Genomic DNA, 23137 nt, shown 5'->3' with positions numbered 1-23137 from the left:
ATCATTCAGTATTTTTTAAAATGATGTTTAATAGCTGCATACATTTTATCCTGGGACTATGCCAAAATATAACTAAGTATATCCCTATTGATGTAAATTCAGAAGGTTTTTAGTCTTGCTCCCTGATAAATAATGTTCTGATTAAAATTCTTATACAAAAACTTTTTAGAATCCTTGATTATGTCTTATTTTTCCCCTCTGATGGCTTATAAGATTTTGTCTCTCTTTTTTTAAATGTTTAAATTATGATGTGTCTAGGTGTGGATTTCTTTTTTTTTTTTTTTTTTTCTTTTTTTTTTTTTTCTGCTTAATAGTTGCTGGGCTTCTTGACTCTTTGGGTTGATGTCTTTCCTTAGTTCTAGGACATTCTCAGCCAATACCTCTTCAGATATTGTCTTACTCTGTTTCTTCTCTTCTGGGGTTTCACAAGCCTGTGTGTCTGACCTTATAATTTTAATTCCCTGTGTCATTTATCCTCTTTTATATATTTTCCATCTTTTTTATCTCTGTGCTTCATTCTGGAAATTTTCTTCTGATCTATCATCCACTGTAATAATCCTCTCTTCAGCTGTGTCTGATCTGCTATTAAACTACCCAATGGGTTCTTAATTTTACTCAAGTTTTCCATTCTAGATTTTTCTCTTTTTTCAAAACTGCCATATCACTTTTTATGGTTTTTAGTTCTCTGCTGAAATTTTCAAGTTTGTTTTTTGTTTCCTCAGACACAGTAAACATAGTAAACATAGATATTTTGCAGTTAGTGTCTAATAGTACCAATATCTGTAGGTTCTGTGCCAGCCTTTCCCTTGTCTGTTATTTCTGTAGGTCTGAGTTTTGACATCTTGATTCCTGATGCTTCTGATTATATTTGACTATTGAATTAATTTGAAACCTAGGATTATGTGATCTGCCCATATGGACAATATTTGTTTATTTCTGTCAAGATCACAGGAGTGTTAACAACCCTGGTCTCCTTAATTGAATTTCAAGATTTGAGGTTCTCTGGGCAACCCAGATGTGAAGCAGCCTGGCAGCCTTTGGGAGGGCAGGTTGATTTTCAGTAGGTGGTTACTCTCGGGGACAACCTTTCAGTGTCCTAGACAAAAATGGAGGGTGACTTATCAGGTTGTCCATCACTAGGGGTCCACCTTTTAATTTCCTGTTCTTTTGAGGTTGCTCTTCTCTATTCATTCCTGATGTCTGTGTCCCTGGTCCTATTCTTTGGGCCAGAAATACTGCCTCAAAAAGGGACTCAGCCTCTCAGCCCTCTTTCTAGACTGATACATACCTCTGATCAGAAGCAAACCTCATGCTTGTCTTTTCTCTCTTTGTTCCATTCTCAGCCAGATCTCAACTCAGTAATTTCCATTTGTTCATCGTTAATGATTTTATTAAGATTGAAAGTTCTGTCTGGTTTCTTCCATTGTTTTCATTTAGAGAGTTGTCCAAATCACATAATCTGATATTCTCAGAGGTAGAAATCATGATTATTCTCTAGGATATAATCCTAGGAATGGAATTTCTAGGTCCAACATGTGTACATTTCTGAGGCTCATGTAACATATTGCCAAATTGCTTTCCAGAAAAGCTGTTTTGCTTGTGTGACTTCTTTGTTCTTTTTCCCTCTTAGTTCTCTTTTGGTGTCTTAGAGTCCATTTATTCATCTAAGTACTCTAAGTACTTCTTCTAAGTACTCTGTAGCACATTTTAAATTGTAGTGTCCTGTCAGATGTAAAAAAAGTTAACTGACATTTTCATATTTGAATTCAGCTTGGTCTCTAGTCCCCATTTCTACTGATGATGGAAGAGAAAACTAATCTTGTTATTTCAAGGTAACATTTCTTCCAATTTAAATCTCCATCTCTTTGAAGTCAATTGCTCAGTGAAATCGGGATTAAACAGGCTGTTCTTTGTAAGGGCCATTCTTCCTCCTCAAGGGGTTTCCTCCTCTTGCCTCCTCTCTTGAATAGCATCTAGGAGCAAGGAGAGCTGGCACTGGACCATGAATGGAGGGAGAGGCATGGGGCTGCAGGCTGCCCTCTGGAACCTTCCTGGCCACAGCTGACTTATCTCACACACCCTCATCTTCAGAGCTTTCCCCCTCTGTATTCACTGCTGATGTCCTTGGTTCTGGTCCTGCACTTCAGACACAGTATCCACCGATTTTGTACCCTCTGGTCTCCTGATTCCTCTGGTGATCCATCCAGCTCACTATTTTGCCACCTCTTCCCTGGGGACTGCAGATCCATTGGGATTTCCTGCCATGCCAGGAGCTGGATGTGAGCACTGGGAAGGCTACTGTTAGTCTTCTCTCTGCCTAAATATCTCTCCCTCATTTCTGCCCAACTCTGGGCACCCTGCCAGACTTCCTCCCTCCCCCAGTGTGTTCAGCAGCAAGCAGAGCATCATCTCTGCTGCCCTCCTAGCCTCAAGTCTGTTTGCAGGATTTCTCTCCTGACCCTGACCTCCAATCTGAGCAGTAGGACTAGAAGAGACCTTCCCTCCAGCCTGCCCCCTCTGCTCCATCACTCTCTCTTCAGACATCGCCCCCAACCAGGAATAATCAGCCCCCTTTGGGGATTGGAAACATCCCATGTGTCATGGTTCTCAACCCTTGTTGCACTTTTGACTCAAATGTGGATATAGAATGGTTGGATCCAAGTGTCAGGAAGGGAGACAGAGCACAGATAATGTTTCAAAGCTCCCCAGTGACCTTAAGGTGAGTCTGCATCAAGACCCATGGTCCTGTCACAACCTCCATTCTCTGGCTTTGCCTGATTGCTGTCCTTGATCTTTTCAAGGGACGTTCCAAGTTTGGAAAACAGTTTCTCTGGTGCACGGCTCATGCTTTTGAAATCCTGGCTTTGACACTTTCAGAATTTAGCTTCAACAGTCAGTTTTACAGCCACAATTGAAAATGAACATCTTTTTGCTTCTTTTTATCCACGTCTTAAAGCATCCCAGTCCCATCTCAAAGCTACGGCTGCCTCTGGATGAAACAGCAGATCCAGAATAGACAAGCCCCCTCACAGAGCTCAAAATATATTATTGTTTTATTTGACTCTTTTATAAATAACTATTCTACTACTAATTTAGCTGTTAAATAAGCAAGGCCATCAGAAAGCTGTGTTCTTACTTTGACCTCTTTTGGGCCTTGGAAATAATTGTTCTCATCTTATTACACTTGGGTAAATGCTGTGAACCACTGCTGAGGAGTGTTTTAAGAAAAAAATTTGCAGAGCTTGTTGAGTTACTGATGTGGTGTTGCCAGGAAATTGTTCATCAAGTTACTCAGTAGAAGAATTTCTCTTGGGTCTTCGTGGCCAAGAGGCTGTACTTCTCTTTCAAAAAAATCTCTTAGACACTACGGATCATGCCAGTGAGTCCATATGCAGTGACTATGAGAGAGTGCAGAGCTGAGTTCATGGCCCATGTTTATTAAGTGAACATTTTGTGCACTGAGCTCGCCATTGGCATCATCTTATCCTGCTCATTTCCCCATTGTCCTCTTGTTCCCATTTGCTTACTTTTACTTTATCCCATTGTGCTTGCACTTATATTGGATGTTCTGAAACTGTCTCGGAAAAATTCACCATGTACAAATCTCCATACTCTTCCTTCTGTGCAGGAGGAAAAATAATTTTCCCTCCACCCTTCTAGGTTCTTGACTGAGACACCCCTGTAATTAAAGGCAGATTAATAGGAGAAACACAAATAGACATTTAATAACATGTATGCCTCCTGTATACATGGGAGGTACCAAGTAACTCCTAGAAATGGCCCAAGCCACCACCTTAAATATGAGCTCCAGCTAAAAACAAAAGATGTTGGGGAGTGGAGAGGGAGGTGACCAAGAAAAGCACAGTAAACAAGGGTGAGATTCGTTACTGAGATTTAGGCTGGTGTCTTCTCCATTGTTGAGAGTTTCTAGAAATTTAGGGTCATCCTTCTCTTTCTGGTGCAGAGAGGGAGACACCCTTACAAATGCAGATTTCCGTTATAAATGTAAATTTCTCTTTCAAAAGGCTAACATCTAGGTTTGCAGAGCTTCTCCTCTGTCTGCTGTTTCTTAAAAATAACAAGGATAATCTCATGCCAAAGAGCCATATTTTAGGGTGGCATATTCTGCTCCCTTTCACTTTCTTTAAAGAGCAACAGGTGTGTCACTAGCCTGCTGCCGTGTTCAAGGGTACGGCCCAAAGTTCATCAGATCTGTTCTTACATCAGCCCTCGTAGCTGGAGCAGGACTATTACCCCTTTAACAGGTGATAAGGAGGTTCCTTCATCTTCCAAGTCTTTCTCTACCCCCTCCCCGAGTCCCTCATCTGTCCTTTTCAAAGTTACCTTCCTGCCAGTCATCAAGTCGGTACCAAGTTGCTCCACATAGCGTCTGCACTCCCCTCCAGGGTTCATCTTCTAGAACAGAGTTCAGCAGTATTTTTCTGTAAAGGGCCAAATAGTAAATATTTTGGGGGGCTTTATGATCCAAGAGAAGCTAAATCAAAGCTCTCATGGAGGGACTTAACAAATAAGGGCAAAAACCAATTCCCACAAATATTTTCCTGATGAAATTCAAAATGCAATAATGATGAGTTCAGGTTTTTTTGGAGGGGTCCAGATCTGCTAATAAGGAAAACTGAATTTTTGCTGGGGGAGAGGTAACATGTTGTTTCATTGAGTTTCAAAGCTAGTGTTCCCATCTTCAGATGGATTGTAGTTGTTTGTCTGTAAAAAAAAAAAAAAGGCCTTAGCTCTTTGGCTGGGCCAAAACAGGCAATGCAGTTTGCTGAAACTCTTTCTGGACCTTTCTTCTTTTTTTAATTCCCCAGACATTCACTCAATCTATATTTCATCTCACAAGATGGCGTGTGTGTGTGTGTGTGTGTGTGTGTGTGTATAAAAATGGCTGATAACAGCTTGATGTGTTACCGCATCTTCAGAAACTTGGCACTTTTACAAAAATCACCTTCAAAGGATTCTTTGCAAATCAGTTTCTCAAAAGCTAAAGAAAGTATGATTAGCAAAGAGCCACAGTGTTATGCTGAGACGATTACGTATAGGAAACATCGCACTGCAGAGTGTTGATATGGTCTTTGTTTTAATAAAACCAGCCCAGGCGAATCAGAGAGCCGAGGAAAGGCACCTGGGACCGGCAACTTCAATCCCCCCTGGCATCTTCTGCATCTGTGAAAAATCACACTGCAGAGAGACGAGCATCACCTTTATCCTCCACAAGGAAAGGCTCTTAATACCCAGACAGTTCACTTCCTGAACTGGAGGAAGTTGTTGTTTCAGTGTGAATTATCTTTTCACCAAAAAAAGGGAAAGTACCACCTCCATTTAGCAGGCGACGCAGTGGCCTCTGGGTCCTATTTTCTGGTGAGATATTTGTGTGCTGGATATGGCATTTGATTTTTTTTAAAAAGGCGGTGGTACTTATCCTTTCGGTATTTATACGTGTAGCAGAGGCAAATGGAACTCTGAGTATTAAATTACTGTGCTGCGCCAGTTGAGAATTCCATGCACGCCAGCCAACTTCTTCCCCCAAATTGTATTTTTAGTGTTCAGCAGCTGCAAGTTCCCAGAAATCTTCAAAGTGGGACCACTTATTTCACCCAGTGCGAGAGCTCTTCGCTGCTGCGGGTTTTCAGTGATCTCGGCTGCTGCCGAGGACGGTGTGGATCGGACACCACCAAGTGGCTCCTAGTTCCGCACTTAACCGCATGTGTCTACCCTTGGCCAGTTCACTTAACCTCTAGCCTCAGTTTCCTCTGCTGGAAAATGAGGCTAATAATTACTGCCAAGTAGAGTTGCTTTGCGGGTTAGAAATAGTTATGAATTGTCTGCCTGCAGCATCAGATGTGTGTGTTTGTTCAGTTCAGGGAGCTTTGGCCTGGGTGATACAATGACCACCGGGTCCTCCTCTCCTGTCCCTGCCCTGTCTTGTGGTCTGACCAGTGTCTGTGCCTGAGTGTGATGGGGGAGGGCGAGGTCCACATCAGGAATTTATGTTTATTAGGAAAGGGTGTCAGAGAACTCACGGTGTGTGATACTGTAACAGAAGGCACTGAAATAAGAGCGTTTTGATTAACCAAGCTACTTATTGCCGAAGAAGGTGATGACACCCACAAAATACCCAGTGTTCATTGTGCCCTGAGAACGAGACTTGCAGAGATTCACGCAAAGAAAGCTCCAGGGATGGTGCTGCGTTGTCTGTGTTTTTCCTGCAAATGGGGCCTTGGCATTAGAAGGTGCTCAGCTATCAGACCTGGATATTGGCTGAGGCAGAGCGGGGACCAGTGAAAATGGCAGGTGTTCGCGTCTGAGGTCTGGGAAAGGCAGTGAGTCCCAGCAGGGCAGGCCAGCCGGAGTCACACAAAGAGAGCAGGGTAAGCTCCAGAACCCTGGCTCCTGAACCATCCGCCGGACATGCATCTGGAGACACGGTCACCGGGGGTAACCGGGATCTCCGAGAGCAGCAGGAAGGAAGAGGTGGGCAGGGCAAAGCAAGGGGCGGACACCGCAGCCCCGTCCCCTCTGCGGTGACCGAGACAGCCAGCCACGCAGTGACACGTGCGTGCTCTTCCCACTCCAACAGCCTCGCTCGTGGATAGAGATAGACACAGAGATACATAATCCATAGCTTCAACCAGAAGCTATTTTTACTAAGGAACAACAAAAAATGGTGTTTGCTTTGCTTGCCCACTAGGACGGCATCCTAGTGTGTTTTTAGCTCCTCGAGTGCTTGGTACTTAGTCTAACAAAGGCGTCCTCCATCGCCTGGTAATGCTGTTGACAGATGAACGAGTGCACAGGTGAGCAGGCGCACTTGACCGCTACTCAGACCCGTTCCGTGCAGTGATGATAAGGTGTTCCGAGTGGAACAGGTGCCAGGAGCAGTGGGGAGGTGGGATGTCACACACATTCTCTTCGACGCCACACAGGGAGAGGCACAGACACTGCTCTCAGGGCTGTGAGGAGGTGACTTCAGTCTGGGACGGGCCATCTGTGGGGCAGGGGTCCCTGGCCCCGTCACCGCAGTTAGGGTCAGTTAGGAGGCAGAGGGAGTGAGGGGAAAGCATGGGCCGGAGACTTCATTATAGTTTTGCAAGAAGAAGTGAGTGAGGCAATGTAAGCAGCTGATCAGACTTAGGACTGGCCAGGTGCAGTACTTTGGGTGGGCTCTGGGGTCCGGGCTGTCCCCAATTGTCTGGCTCCTGGCCCCAGGATGATCAGAGCAGAGGGCTCTTGCCTCCTGGAGCATAAAGGCCATCTAGAGCTGGTGGCTGGGAGTGTGGGCTCTGGGCTGATTAGTTTGCACACAAAAGGCATGCTCCCCAGCGGGTCATGTGCTGTCTCTAAGAGTTGGCTCGGCCCTGGGAGGGGCGGTCTCTTCTCAGTCAACAAGGCCCCAGGTGCCAAAGCATCAAGAATACAGAAAATGAGAAAATGTAACACAGGTGTATTGAGGGGAGGGGGGACCGCTGGACTGAGGTCCTCGAGTAGCAGGAGAGGATGAGTGGAGGGTCTGACCTCAGCTAAGAGCGTGGACAGGTCAACTACTGCCACCCTGTCCTCGCCTGTCTCTCTCCCCGTCTCCTCTCTCTCTCAGCTGCAACTGGGGTGTGTGGTGCGTATATTCTGTGTAACGGCAACAATAAAAGTGATTATTTTTAATTTCCCCTCTTCTCCTCTGTAATGGAGCTATTAGACTTTGGCAGATCCCTTAATATGATTATCATTTTTGAGTGATTTCGAATTGAAGTGTTTGTGCTCATGGTGGTAGTGGCAGTGGAGTTTGAAGAATGAGGCTGGAGGCTTATGTTCCAGAATCTCATCAGCCCCCAGGTGCCATCCACTGTGGCTCATGCTACTGGGCAGGTGGCGAGGACGCCTCGGTGGGGACCTGGGTCCCTGCTGGGCTCTCGGTTCTGGTTGCAAGGATGGGTCTGGCTAACCCTGCCACCAGTGCGGCAGGTCCCAGAAAGGGCCGGGCTGTGGCTTTCTATTGAAGACCTGCTTCTCCGGAGCAGAGAGGACAGCTGTCCACCATCAATCCTGTCCTGTAGTTCCAGAACTCAGAGCAGTCATCCCACTAAACTCATCAGCAGTACTGGCTGGCCCGGCTGTGGATGACGATGTGCCTTTTAATTATTTCATCTCCACATCGACCTGCTTGAGCCTGGCCCTGCAGGGTGGGGCAGCCTCGGGGCCCTGCTGTTTGCAGGACTGGGGTCTTGACTTGGCAGGGAGGCCATCTCCTGGGAGCTGGTCTACCAGGCTGCTTGCAGCCTCTCTGCTCCGCTGTCCCTGTCAGGCTTGGCTTCACTAGAGCCCTGAGACATGGAATGATGCCCACACACCCCCTTGGCACTGTGGCACGTTTTTGACCATGGCCTTCAGGGGACCTTACCACATGCCACCAACAGTAATAATGGTCAGACGCTCACTCCACATCTTTGCTGCATGAAGACCAGCCTCCTGCCCTTCGTCTCTGGGCTCTGACATCCTGCCAGGATGCAGACAGAGGCCTGCTTGGCGGTGGCCTCTTGTGGGGCCTCGTGCCAGCCTGAGCAGCTGCTGTGGCCCAGTTTTAATGAGGAGGCAGGAGGGGACCTCTCCGTTCTGTCATAGGGAGTCCTCGGGCTTCTAATGCTGGACAGAGTGGTGAGCAGCAGGTAGGGACCCAGGGTGACTCATACTGTGAACCTTTCTCTCCTTGCCACCATAGCTGGAAAATATCATCCAGATAAAGCCAGTTATATTAAAATATCAGACTGCATGATGGGGAAAGATGTTTCTTAAAAGGCAAACTGAGAAGTATCTGGAAGGAAGAAGCAGCCTGTGTCCTTGACAGTGAAAGTGATGTGCTTTGAATCCTTCCCTCCCGCCTCCATCTCTCCCCCTCCTTCCCTGTTCTTTCCTCCCTTCCCTGCTCTCTCCTTCCCTCTCTCCCTTCCCTCTTCCCTCCCTCCCCTAGCTACAGCACCCTCCCCTGCTGTCCTTGGGCTCTGGTTCAGGTCAGCCAGTTTGTCCCTGGGACATCATGAAGCCCTTCCCCACCAGGGGCAGTCACACAGATCTGTTACACTCACTCATTCATTCAGCAGCACCTAGCTCTGTGTATGCAAGGCACTCCATCCTGGGATTGCAACGAGAAATTAGGGGGATAACTTCTCTGCTCTTGGAGACCTGATGGTTCACGAGGGAGATGGCTCCACAGGACAGTTCTGCTGGTACAAACACAAATTCCTGAGTCCCGTCTCTGTAAGTCTGGTTCCATAGTTCTGGGCCACACCCAGGAATCTACATTTTCTAAGGAGCCATTGGGTGATGCTGATACAGGAGGATTCGGAGCCAGTTTCAGAGAAACATTTTTTTCACCCATGGGGCTGTGCCCAGAGCCACCCCTTGGGCTTGCCCTCAAGGGGTTAGAAGTTACCGGAGCAGGATCTTAATTACCCATGCGTGTTAATGTTGAGAATTTTCAATATTTAAACTTAGGAGTTGGAGAGATTGTTCTAACGTCTCAGAATTTCTCAATGTGTTCAGCAGTTGCTCTAGAAGACTGGAGTGACACCAGCGCTCCCTCCCATCCCTGCTTCTCTGCAGACTCCCACCCTCCCAGGACTGCACCTCCCATCTCTAAGCACACATGTGACTGGCTTTTCTCCTTCGCAGATGACCCTGGCTTTTAGGTCTCCCAGAACGAGTCTCGTCTCTGCAGTTTGTGTCTTCTGGCTGTGTGATAAAACATCCGCCCTCCTCCAGGTCATAAGTCAGGTGGGATGGGGGTGGGGGGAGGGCAGCTTGTGTCATCATCACCATTTGTTTGCAAAGAACAGAGACCAATCTAATATGATTTAGGTCAAGTACGACAGATCGAAAAAACAGAAGGAACTCTTACATGACTCAGGGGCAGAGGGCGGAGCCAGGCCCCCAAAGACACCAGGCAGCCTCCCACCCCGTGCTCCTACACCTCCACGGGGGACCTGCCTCCCTCTGCTCAGCCATCCAAGTGCACAGGGACCACCGGAGCTGTCCCCAAACGGCAGCCTGAGCCCTGCAGATAGACGGGACTCTAATCTAGTTCTAGCTCCTGGCGGTGTCTCGATTCCAAGTTTCAGAAAAAACATAATCTGACTGACCCGGTTCGGGATCAGTGCTCATTCCTGGCTCGGTTAACTGAGACCGGGGTTGGGCTCGGTGCTCTTCCAGGCTAGCAGTCAGCTGCTTCTCTCAGAGGGGCCAGGGGCTGCAGGAAGCACTTGATGGTGGCGAGCGGTAGCTGTCCCGGTATAGCTGCTACGGGTGCGCCAGTGGAGCTGCACCCCCCACCCTGCGTATGCTTTTCGCCTCTCCCGCCCCGCAGCCCTTCTCCCTGCAATTTATGACTGACCCCCTTGGGCACCAGGCATCTCCTCTGAGTCTCTTCTCTTCTGGAAGAACCAGCGCCCTGATCCACTTCCTCCCACCAGAATGTGGCGGTTGACCCCTTGCTGTCGACCTTCCCCTCCCCCGTTTCCCTTCCCACTTCCGGCTTGTGAAGCTCTTCTCCCCCCACCCCCACCCAGGACAGGGGGCGGATGCATCTTGCTCGTCACCTTCCAGCTGCTCTGAGACTGCCTAGGAGGCTCATCCTGTCACACAGCTGTCCCCGAAGTGCCCCGAGGACCAGTTCATGTGTTTGCAGACACCACGGGGCGTCTGAGACCCATCCCTGTGCAAATACCAAGGAGCGGGGTTATCCCTGAATGTTTCAAGTCCACGAGTTTGTCTGAAGCTGAAACATGAAAGCGATACAGAGAGAAGGATGTGGGAATTGAGGCCTTCAAGGAAGTTACTCGGTTTGCCAGAGTGGGACCGAGTACCTGTTAGGATGGTGTGGGAGGAAGGGCTTCTGGAACTGATGCTTTAAGCTTTTAGCATCCGCTGCTCCTTTTTCCCCTCTCCCTCCCTCCCCATCTTCTTCACGTGAGATGTAATTGACATATAACATTGCGTAAGTTTAAGTTGTACAGCGTGTTGATTTGATACACTTGTATATTGCAGTAAGATTACCACCCATAGCACCAGCTAACACTCTAACAATTCACATAATTATCATTTCTTTTTGGTGAGAGTGTTTACGATCTACCCTCTTAGCAGCTTTGAAGTATACGATACAGTATTCTTAATGATGATCGCAATGCGTTAAATCCTCAGAACTTGTTTATTTTCTAACTGCACGTTTAGACCCTTGGACCAGCTTCTCCCCAGTTTCTCCACCCGCAGCCCCTGGTGACCACCAGACTACTCTCTGTTTCTATGAGTTTGTCTCTTTCCGATTCCATGTATAAGTGAGATCATACAGTATTTGTCTTTCTCTGACTTATCCCGCTTAGCACAATGCCCTCAAGGGCCACCCCTGTTGTTGCAAAGGGCAGAATTTCCCTTTCTCACGTCTGAGTAATATTCCGTTGGGTGTGTATCACATGACTGTAGCTTCTCTCTCTCTCCTGCAGGACACCAGCCATGATTGGCTGCTCGTTTGTGGTCAACAGGAAGTTCTTTGGTGAAATTGGTCTTCTGGACCCTGGGATGGATGTGTATGGAGGAGAAAATATCGAACTTGGAATCAAGGTTTGTGACTTGGCGCCCTTTCCTCTCGGTCTATTCATGTTTCTCAGCAGAACCACCTGGTCAACCTTTATGCGTATTTAAAGCTTCTTTAGCTGGTGAATGACAGAATCATGTGCCCGACTCCTGTTTCTGAAAATGTTCCAGCAGGGTTGTCACCCCTCCCGAGACAGGGGAAAACCTGAGCTTTCCCCCCTTGAAAGGTTGGACAGTTTGTCCACGCCTGGGTGGCCCAATATGGACATTTGAGAATTTGATTTCCGCTCTCATCTAGTTTCATTCTCTCCTTAACTTTTTCTTAAAATTAAATCATCTCCTTAAATTAGAACTCCCATCCTACGTGTTTTGACAGTTCACGTACATCATAGAATCATAAGATGCCAGAGGAGAGAAGGACCAGGTTCTGTGGGACTCTCCATTTGCTCCAAAGCGCTCCTACAGAGGACCAGGGGAGAAGGGGCATGAGGAAGAAAGGGTCTCTTGCTAGCCCCAGTCCAGATCAGCTCCACTGTTAGGTATCTTATATAGTGGGTTTTGCTTCAGATTTTGTTTGAAAGTGAACTCCACTGTAAAAAGAAATATTAAAGTTAGACATATTGATGCATTCCAACGTCTTCATTTTAGAGTTAAAATAAATGAACCCCAGAGAGGGGGTGATTCCTTTAGGACCTGGTAACCACTTACCTGGTGTATCTTCTTCCACACCACAAAGAGGGGCGCTGGGGGTGCCCAGCTGGGGGTCTCTGTGTCCCTGTGGCCCCCCTGTCTTGAACCTTTGCGTCTCTGAGCCCCTGGAAAGCCAGCTTGTTGGAAACAATTCAGGACACAATTGTAAGGTTTAAGTTTATTGCATTTCTTCCTCCTTCCTCTGCTGCATTCTCCTTCGTGTTCTACCGGGCAGTTACCTCATCAAAGCCCGCTCTCTGCGTCTGATTTCACTTGTTTATCCCTAACTGGGCAGCACCTTTAAGACACCCCACCAGCCCCCCACCTACACCCTGTGTGGAATGAAAGGCTTTGTGTGCTGGTGATGTAATGAACGTCCAGGCTGTAGGAGTAAAGGGGGTGGTGGGGACCTTCCTTGGATCTTAAAATCACTCCCTTTTGGAGGCTACAGACTCTTCCTGGGATTTCAGTGCCAGGCTGGGTTCTTTCCTAAATGGAATTTGCATAGGATTTCTTTGAAAGCCCTGCAATTAAAAAAGCCATGAATATGTTATCAAAGCTGATAGACTTGACATTCATCCATTTCGAATTTAATTGAGGGAAGAGATCTGGACCCAGCACGTTGAACTTGGCCTGTAACATAAATTTCTGCCCTGCTTCCAACTCCTCATCCCTCTCTTTTTCTGTTTAGCTCCCATCCAATTCTAGCATGCCCTGGACTTGACTTACTGATTACGTGTATTGCATTTCTGCTCCTCACCCTGGCTAGACTGCAAGCTTTATGGGGCACAGATCTTCACCGGGCTCACCTTTACCTCCCGAGCATTATAGAAGCGTGCTTGACGCACAGCTCAGTAGGTACCTGTTAAATTAATGACTGATTGGATGCCTGTTGGGACCCTAACATGAGTAGAAGCAGTCAAGTAGTGGGGACAAGCCCGACTGGCATGAGTGGACGGCCACCTGGGAGGTGATGACTTGTCCAGGTGCTCATCTGTGAAAGGAAGGAGCTGAAGGGAGCCCTGCATTGAGATGGTTGAGCTTTAAAAGTTTTTTTAAAATTTTTATGACTGCCTTAATAGCTTTATAATAATTTGTAAAATTGTGACATTTATATTTATAGATAATATTTATAAAATTATTGGATTTATAGTAGTTTTATAAAGTGTTAATCTGAATGATTTAATACTTTCATTAAGGGAGATTTGAATGTCTCTATATACTGTGAGAGAGAAGCCAGTGGAGGGTAAGACATCACCAACAGGGGGGAACAGGAGGATGGATGGAACGCTGTCCCTTTGGAGGCAGGGCACTGGTAGAGGGGTGTGGGGACAAGAGGGACCTCCAGGTTTGACTGCCATGGCAGGCTGTGTTCTGGGCAGAACAGGCAGCAGCGGCAGAACCCACTGCTGAGGCTTGCTAAGATGGGCTCCCCACACTCGCGAAGGCGTTTGCTTGGCAGCGACCTGGACCTGGTGAAGGTCTGGGTGCCGGGCTCTGTCAGACCCCAGGTGATGGCAGTGACGGTCCTGGTGGCGGCCCCATCCCTGCAGGAGGGGAGACGCTTGTCAGTTTCGGCAGCACAGCCTCTGGGCGCTACCAGCTGGGGGCCGGTGGGTTCCACTCCTCACCTCCATGTGGACCGGCTGCAGTGACGCGGCCCAGAGCCTGCTCCCTGGCTTGTCTTCCCAGGTTCTCGGGGCAGCTCGGTGCCCGGCTAATCTCCAAGCATCTTTATGAGCGCATCGGACGGAGGGGTTGTGGGTCCTACCCTCGTGTGCCGTCACCTGCCTCTTACCCCAGGCACACGCAGCATCCACACTGGAGACTTGGGAGTGTTTATGCCCCTCCCATCAGTCACGCCGTTCTGCGACTGTGAGCTCGATCTCCCCAGAAGCCTTTGTCTTCTGCCGATTCTTAAAGTGGGAGCTGAGTGCCCTTGGTGCCAAAAGGCCAAGGCTTGGGTTCAGGGTCCACATAACCCTCATCTACACAGCAGTCTGTGGTTCTCGAGGTGTGGTCCCTGGCCAACAGCACCCACCTCACCTGGCACCCGTTACAAAGGCAGAGTCTTGGGCTCCAACCCACGTCTGCTGACTCAGACCCTCTGGGGTGGTGTCCAGCAACCTGTGTTTTAGCAAACCTTCCAGGTGATTCCATTCCAGGGACTGTGAGGGCCTGAGCTTGTGGGCAACCCTCCATGTTTTCAGTGCCTTCAGTGCAAGTGGACTGGGCTGGACACCCTGGCAGGATGCCAGCCTTGTGCGCAGCTGGGTGTAGACCAGTTTGAGAGCCCCTGGTCTACATCTGACCTTAGCCGGCTTCCTGGCAAATACATACGTTTTCTCAGAAAGGAGCCCAGACGGGAGTCCACGTCTTTCAGAGCCCTCCTCTGGGTGCCCCTGACAGCCACTGTGGGCACCCAGTGAGCCCTTGCCCTCACTCCCAGCCCCACCCACACTGGGCTCTCTAGGCACCAGCACCTACACACGTGCAGGTGTCTAAATTAGGCAATTGTAGTTTTTCTGGTGACGGGGCTCCCTCCTACGTGAAGTGATCTGCGTAAGATGCTTTGTTTTACAAATTGTATTCCTCCTCCTTTTTGTGCAACATATACTGCTCAGAGTACAGATTAAATGAATAGTAAACACATTATTAAGAAAACCATCCCCACCACTTGAAAAACTCAGAGCTTTGCGTAATAAATAAACACATATATACATACATATGTAATTTTCATATCATGTACACACATACATTTGTACAAATTAGCCTCTAGGAAATGACACAAAACCCTATGCTTTATTAAGCAGGGACATTTTAATGTAACACTTTTCTTTGTGATTTCTTTCACCAAGAAATAGATCCATCTGTTATCTATTTTCTGACATTTTTCGTTACTTTTTAATTCCATCCTCAATAAGTAAAGATGTGTCACAGAAGAGGAAGAAAAGAAAGTCTTTCTGTGGTTCAGGAAAAAAGAAATAAGCAAGGTTGACTTCAGGGCTGTTGCTTGGATGAAAGGCAAGCTTGTCTGTGACCAAAACAATCAATACACTGGAGAAAGAAAAAAAAAAGCTTTCCAGGGCTGAGAAAATAAATGAGGTTAGAAATTGAAAGGTTTCATCTTGTTCTGAGTAATATGAATCGGAAACTATTAACGAGGCATATTACAGTAACTTGTCTAAGAGGAAAAAAGAAATTCTCCAAGGAGAAGAGACCAGATTGATTATTTTTAAGTGGTATAAAATCAGATGGCTTTGTATTTCTCCAGTGAATCAGTCTTCTTTGGGAAGAAAAGGCACTGTCTTATTCTGAACTCTTGTGTAAGAGTGACGCACGGCTGCTGAGTCCTGCCTGCCAGCCATTCTGAAAAGGAGGCAATAGAAAGATGCTGTCAGATCCTCAAGTTATCAGAAAAGGTCTTAGCTCATAAGGAATCTCAAGGACTGAATAAAAAGCAGAATTCCTATGTATGTACATTGCTGTTGAAAATATTTTGAGACCGACATTCCTTGATGGAGGGAACTCAACAAGAGGGTTGGGCGTGGGGCACAGGTGTGATAACCTTCTCACCTGGCCCGGCCCAGCCCCCAGGACCTTCCTCTTGGGGCAGCTTTGCCAGGAGGCTCTGCAGCAGTCCCAGGGAAAGGATTCAGACTCACGTCATGGTGAATGATGTGCCAAGGATGTGTGGATTTTAGTTTACACGAGACAAGAATAATATTTCTAAAGAGCAGGGTTTGAACCAGGTCCACGATGGCTGGAGGTGTAGTTCATGGTGGCTCTGGGCCCCGCCACTTTCCTGAGGGGTTGGGATGCGATTCTTATGACCCAGGGGGGCCCAAGGTTGGCATCTCTGCCGTCTTGTCCAGCCCAGTCCACTTGAGCATCCCTGAGCCCATGGAGATAACTTCAGCAGTAGATTCGAAGGGTTGCCTCCTTTAAAGAGCTTAGAAATTACGGGCTGTCTGGGGTGGTCAAAGCCCCAGGCCCCCAAATGAACATGGAATGTCCACTCCCAAGAAACATGAGACGCCTCTGACAAGCGCTGTTGACTAATGCTCTGTGCCCCACCCCAGCCACTCCTCTGCCCGTGGGTTTTGGGACTTACCACCCAGCATCCGTCTTAAGCAGGGTGGACCCCCCTGCCCTCCCTGAGACCCCTGACATCAAGATCCCCGAAGTCCAGAAGCCTCTTGTGACCTTTGTCTTCCGTTTGGAATTCTTGGGCTCAAGTCCACTACGTCTGTCGAATGTTGTGATTTGGATAGTGGTCACTCCTGGTGGGGACCAGACTGTCCATTCCATTTTGTTTCCCTAATCCTTAGGTTTCTTGAGTCTTTGGTTCCCCCTTCCCTGCTGGCATCAGTCGTCTCTGGCTCTGTGAAAGTCCTCATGGTGCAGGGTTAGAGTTTGCCTGTGATAAAATTCAGAGCAAAAGTTCCTGGTCTTGTCTGGAGATAGAACAGGCTTTGGGATTTCACAGACCCATCTTTAATCTGGATAAATGCACCTCAGGTGGCCAGCAGTTCAACTGAGTGCGTTTGGACATACTGGAGACGTGCTAAGAGCCTTCTCCACTCCAGCAGATGCTTTCACTGGGGATAGCACGGTAGACAGACATGGTCTCCGTCCCCATGAAATGTATGGTCCAGCAGAAAAACCAGTCATTCAACAAATACCAGTGTGATGAGCATGAAAAAACCAGGTGAAGGGATATATTATAGGAGAATATAGCAAGGGAGTATGTGACCTCGTCTAGGGAGTAGGGAAGAGCCTCCCTAAGGAAATGATGGTGAAGTCTTTAAAAAGGAGTTGAATTTAGATAGGCCAAAAAGGTGTGGGCGTGGAGCATAGGAGTAAGAGTATTCCAGGCAGTTTTAGTTACGGGAGGTGAGTAACTTGCGGGGATCTATTGTACAGCACAGTGCCTGTAGTTAACAAGGCGTGTACACTTAAAATTTTGCTCTGAAGGTAGATCTTATGTTGAGTGTTCTTTTCAAAAAATATTTACTTATTTATATGTTGAGATGTAATCAGCATACATCACTGTATACTATTGAGGTAATCATATTATTTAAGTGTTCTTATCGTGAAATAGTAATAAATAAAGAATGCAGGAGGAAACATTTGGAGGTGATATATATGTTTATGGCATAGACCGCGGTGATGGTTTCACAGGGGTAAATTTATCTCCAAACTCATCAAGTTGTACCCATTAAATATGTACAGATTTTTAGTGTCAATCATGCCTCAATAAACTGGGTTTTTTTAGAAAGGATATTTCAGGCAGAGAGAAAAGCATGTGCAAAGGTCTGAAATTCTGAGAGGGAAATATATTCTGAGAACTGCGTGTGTGTGGCGGGGGAGGGGGTGTGGTCCAGACGGCTGGAACAGATAAGGGAGGAGGAAGACGTATTAGATGTAGTGGCAGCAATCTGGGTGGGGTCTGGATTATGGAAGACTTGTAGACAGGAATTTGACTTTTTCTTAAAGACCACTGTAAATGTTTCAGGGGAAAAAAAGATGTGATATAAAAGACACGTGTGTGTGTGTGTGTGCATGCGTGTGTGTGCGCGCGTGTGTGTGCCTTGTATAGTCCCATAACCCAGATGCTTTGAAGGCATTAAAGGGGAGTGAGGTTATCTTTTGCGGTTTTGTTTAATAAACGGATCATTATGACTGCCATGTGAGGAATGGATGATAATGCTGAATGGACTCAGAGGAAGGGTAGTGAGAGAGATTGGACTATTGGCTGGGCCAGTGGGAGAGACATGGACAAAATCAGAAAGCAGAAGAGACAGAATCTGAGGGTTGAGTGTATAGAGGGGTTGAAGCAGGTCAAGGTCAAGGTCAAGGTCATGGCTGACTCTCAAGTCACTAATTCAAGTAACTGGGAGATGCTGGTGCTGCTTTCTGAGATGAGGAGCACCACTGGAGGAGATCTGGGCAAAGAAGACAGAAGATGATGCTTTTTGTTTGAGATGTGGTGACTCTAAAGTCGCTGACGCTGTCCAGGCAGTTGGTTGTGTGGAGACTGAGCTAAGGAGAGAGGACAGGGCCTGAGCTAGACTTGGGCATCTTTGATGCATAGATTATATTTGAAGTTGCAAGAGGGAACAGGTTGTGTAGAGAAAGAAGAAGAGGGGATATGACAGAAGTCCAGGAAAAAAAGCAATATTTAAGACATGGATGGATCAGCTGGAAAGGAGACTGCGAAGAAGTAACCCAGAGTAAGAGAAAAAAAAAACCAAGAGACAGTGAGTTTGTGGCAGCTGAGAGAAGAGTGAGTGTAAGTACCCAAAAGTTGGCTTTAGAAACAGCAGATGTGGAAAGGACAGGATGGATCCAGGCACCATTCAGGAGGCGTGATCAGCAGGACCTGGTGGATGACTGAACACGAGAAATGAATGAGAAGGGAGAGTGGAGGATCTCTCCTAGGTTTCTGAGCAACTGGCTGAACTCACTTAGAGAACACTGGCAGAGAAGAAGGTCTGTAGGTGGGAACTGGAGAAGCTCTACTTTAGGAACATTGGACTTGAGGAGTGGCCGTCCTCTGTGACCTGGCAGTGAAATGTCAAGGAAACAGAGGAGTAGGATGGGGTCCCAGTCAAGAGTGAGAATTGAGACCAGGTTCCAGGACAAGTATGGGGTGTTCACTCCCACTCTGGGGTCCCACTGGACAGAGGTGCTTAGGGTTTGGGCTGAATTAAAGGAGCTAGGACATGTTGATTCCTTTTCATGATTTGAGCCCATGGCTTACAGCAAGTAGTTGCCATATGTACTGCCCCTAAAGAATTAGGAAAATAGTGGGTTTTTTAAATTGAGGACTCTTCATCCTTTCTTCTGAAATACTTTTGGGGAAAAGATCCTAGTTTTTTAAGATGTTTAGAATTTTCACATCTCTGCTCCATACTCCAACCTCGTGCAAGTGCATGAATTTCCGTCTACTCATCCAGTCCCACTGTGTTTGCCTGTTTGCTTCTGTGGCACCTCCCAAAAGGAGATGGTGAGGCCATCCCTGGGGCCACAGCTCGTGAGCCACCTACCTGTAAAGATTTAAAATCTGCGGTGACATCTGGCTCTTCTAGAAATCTTCCTCAAGAGAACTTCCAAAGGATGGCCAGCAATGTGATGTCAGTCGTAGAATAAAATGGCTTCCATAGAGTTTCTAAAATTCTTTAATGATCATTTTGTACAGGCTGGGAATTCCACCCCAAGTAGATGAAGGGTTAAGATGATTTGGTCTCTTGCTATTTTTTCCCCTCAAAACAACTTGGAAAATGAAGAATTCAGTCATTATATTTTATGTTCATTTCTTTTCTTTTAATTCGGCATTTTATTATGGGAAATTTGAAATGCAGACAAAAATAGAACAGTCTAATTAATCCAAATGTACGAATCACTCAGCTTCAACAAATATCAACGTCTTGCTGTGTGTTTTTCAGCTCCTGCCTCTCAGCTTTCAAAGCAAATCCCCAGACATCATATCATTCTACCTATAAAAACTTTAGAGTGCATTGCTAAAATACAAAGACTTTTTTTAAAAGCAGAGGCTCAAGATACATTTACACTTGTAAAATCCATTACCCAGTTCATGTTTCTCAAAAATATTTCTGAAAATTCTGTGAGATTTTCTCAACAACAAAACAACAACTCTATGTAAATGTACAATTGACTTGTTTAAATAGGGTTACAAACAAGGGCTACACATTGCATTTGGTTGATAGGCCTCTTTTTATTTTTTCATTTTTAATTGGAGTAGAGTTGATTTATACTCTTGTGTTAGTTTCAGGTGTACAACAAAGTGATTCAGTTTTATTTGTTTTTCAGATTCCTTTGCAGTACAGGTTGTTACAAGATACTGAATATAGTTCCCTGGGCTCTACAGTGCATCCTTGTTGTTTATCTATTTTATATATAGTGGTGTGTAGCTGTTCATCCCATACTCCTGATTTATTTCACCATATGCCCCTTCAGTGTCTTTTAATCTATAATGTGTACCCTCACCTTTATTATTCTCACGTCACTCATTTACTGAAGACGCTAAATCATTTGTCCTGTAAAATTTTGCACAATCTAGATTTGGCAGATTGATTCCTCTTAAGGTCTTTAACATGTTCCTCTAATCTCTATTTTCTGTAAGATGTAATTAGATCTCGACGGTTGATGACACTTAGTTTTCTCTACCCCTTCCTTCTTTCCCACAAGAACACTTTAAGTGATGCTATGAACTTCCTCTCACATCATGTCGGGAGATACGTGTCATCTGGTTGTCTCGGTTTTAGTCATGTCAAGATTCAGCTGTGGGTCCATGTTTTTTTAACCTGATTCGTCTATTATAAAATTCCCCATCAACCTTTCTCCTAATAGTTTTTGCAGGAGACCAATGATCATCGCCCAGATCCGTTGTTTCATTAGGGCTTACGAAATGGTGATTTTTAAATTTCACATTTGTCCTTTTTATAAGCTCTAATTCTTCTACTAAGAAAGAACTTACCCTCATCAACTGTTTGGGTACTCTGAGATACAGTTCAAATAGAAAAGGCAGGATAAATGCTTGATTCTTTCCTTTTATTTATACGGTTTTAGAATAATGAGTTGGTGCCATAGCAACCTCTAAAGATGACCAGTGAGCTTTTTTTCCCCCAGTATTATGTACTCAAAATTTAAAATATATATATATAGTGTATTTCTAAATCCATCACAGTCATTATTCATTTTTTTGCCAATTCTGTGTGTATTTTTATTAAGGTCTTACTTAATACAATAAAATGCACAGATTTTTCAGTCTTCAGTCTGATAGGTTTCACAGTGACATATATCTCAATAATCACCTCCCAAAACATGATACGACATCATGACATAGTAGAGACTGTTGCTTGTATGCAATATGTACCATAAAGTAATTCCATGTGTGATAGATACAATGTCCGTAATTTCTTGATAGATACAACGTCCATAATTTCTGTGGAGACAAATGGATGGATACGATGCCCATCCATCTAGTTCATGTAATACGTTGTCTCATATAGAGAGAACTGTAGTTATGCAATAAACAAAAATGTGTTTGAAACAGCATGAAATTGGATTTCCTCATCCATAACTTGTGTTATATTTATGTCTAAGTTACAGTTGAAGAAACAGAACCGCGATGTTGATATTTTTATAAATGGTATCTAATGTATTTCTATTAAGGGGAGATATATTCACTATGGTGAAATGTATTATCATAATAGCCAAACCATTTACTCTACCACTGGAAAACAGCGTGGGATGCTGTCTGGAATTTCACTTGCCCGCTCCCAGACTGCCAGATCTATTGTAAATTATTGTAGGCGTCTGTGAGTTATTTTATAGGAAGCATCCATCTATTTTTTACAACTCTGAAAAGTCTGTCACTCTCATTCATCTCCCTGGGAATAAAGCAATAATTTGATTCTCTATAAATATGAACCTGAATTTACACCATCCTCTCCAGTTGGGACTGTAGTGTTGTGGATGATTTATGGCTCTGTGTTTCTGGGGCAGGGGACTGGAAGGTGGCATCCTAGCCTGGTGTGTTTATTGCCCTTTCCCGCTATTTCTACAGAAAAGGGGGTGGGGATCAACCTGTCCCTGTTCTATTTAGGGCACAATTGTTTTGTTCCCTGTACCATGTAGGCTTGTTAAATGCCAGGCCACGAAGAACAGCCACAAGGGTTCTGAGCCTCTCCATTCAGCCCTGAATCCAGTAGTTGGGTAAATGTCTGCACATACGCCATGGGCACTGTGATGTGCTCAACCTTTAGGGAAAATGTTCAGGGCTTCAACAGGAAAGTAGTTGAACATCTGGTGGCACCTCGGATTTTTGCTGCCCAGCAGATAGCACGTTGGGCAAGCCCAGGTTATCCATCTTTGGTCCGTTGAAGGAGAGCTTGCCTGAGAAATGTCGTGTTTTATCCCCTCTTCCCTTGCTAAGATGCCAAGGAGGGAGATGTCCTTTAGTCAGCTGCTTGGGGTCCTAAGGGACCAAGGCTGGCTAGGCCTGGAAATCTGGATACCTCCAGGACCAGAGAAATGGGCAGTGGGAAGAGACCTTGAATAATCACTAAAACGAGGAAGTAGGAGGTATGAGGAGGAATCGGGGCTGGAGTGCATAGCCAGAGAGTTTGAGAGCCAGGAAGACCAGGAGAAATGAGGGCCCAGGCAAGCACTGTGGAGAGAAAGCCTGGAAGAGAACCTGGGACAGGTGGTTCTGGTGCCCTGGGTGGCTCTCCCGTGCATTCTCCCGTGCATAGGTGGGCTGGCTGCACTCAAAGACCCGCAAACAGGGCAACCCTTCATGTGGCTGCAGGCCCCACTGAGGAATCCGAATTCGAGCATGAAAGGACCTCTGACATCTCTTTATCAGGCTCTGAATCTGGAAGTTTTGTGCTGGGGGCTCGCCCTAACTGGAACCATTCCTCCTTGAAGGTCATTTCCTAAGGATTACATACCAGCCTAGCTCAGGAAGAAAACTCTTTGTTTATACTAATGGCTTTATTCTTGTGGAAGCTCTTATTTAAATCAATTAGTTTGGGGAACAGAAGTCTAAGTGGAAATAGGGTGGATGAATTTGCTGACTGTGACCCTCAGCTTTGAAGCCACTGTCCGTCCACGTGCAAAAGGCCATGTATGGACACGTCTTCCAGTTGACAGCCACGTGTAGCCACTGCCTGCTTCACAGAGCATGAATTGTAATTAATTCCCTCCTCTTTTGAAAATCTGAAAAGGGGAATTTATTGTGCACTTGACAACTCCATAAATTTTTAAGTGCTCTAGCTTAGAAACCCAGCTATGTGTTTCCTCTATGTGACAGAAACGGAAA

At 46.0% G+C, this 23137-nt stretch overlaps 1 protein-coding gene across 2 annotated transcripts in view; it reads left to right on the top strand.

The window, feature by feature from the left end:
* GALNT17 (polypeptide N-acetylgalactosaminyltransferase 17) overlaps window positions 1-23137 on the top strand; it is a 364793-nt gene that overhangs the window by 266978 nt on the left and 74678 nt on the right. For both annotated transcript variants that reach the window (XM_064478595.1, XM_064478596.1), the window contains one exon: window positions 11505-11622. In XM_064478595.1, the coding sequence (XP_064334665.1) occupies window positions 11505-11622 (118 nt within the window). The remainder of the gene's footprint in view (window positions 1-11504; window positions 11623-23137) is intronic.

The sequence above is a fragment of the Camelus dromedarius genome, chromosome 24, assembly GCF_036321535.1.
Source record: "Camelus dromedarius isolate mCamDro1 chromosome 24, mCamDro1.pat, whole genome shotgun sequence".
NCBI lineage: Eukaryota > Metazoa > Chordata > Mammalia > Artiodactyla > Camelidae > Camelus > Camelus dromedarius.
The sequence above is the reverse complement of the archived record's forward strand: the minus strand, read 5'-3'. Positions and strand labels throughout refer to the sequence as shown.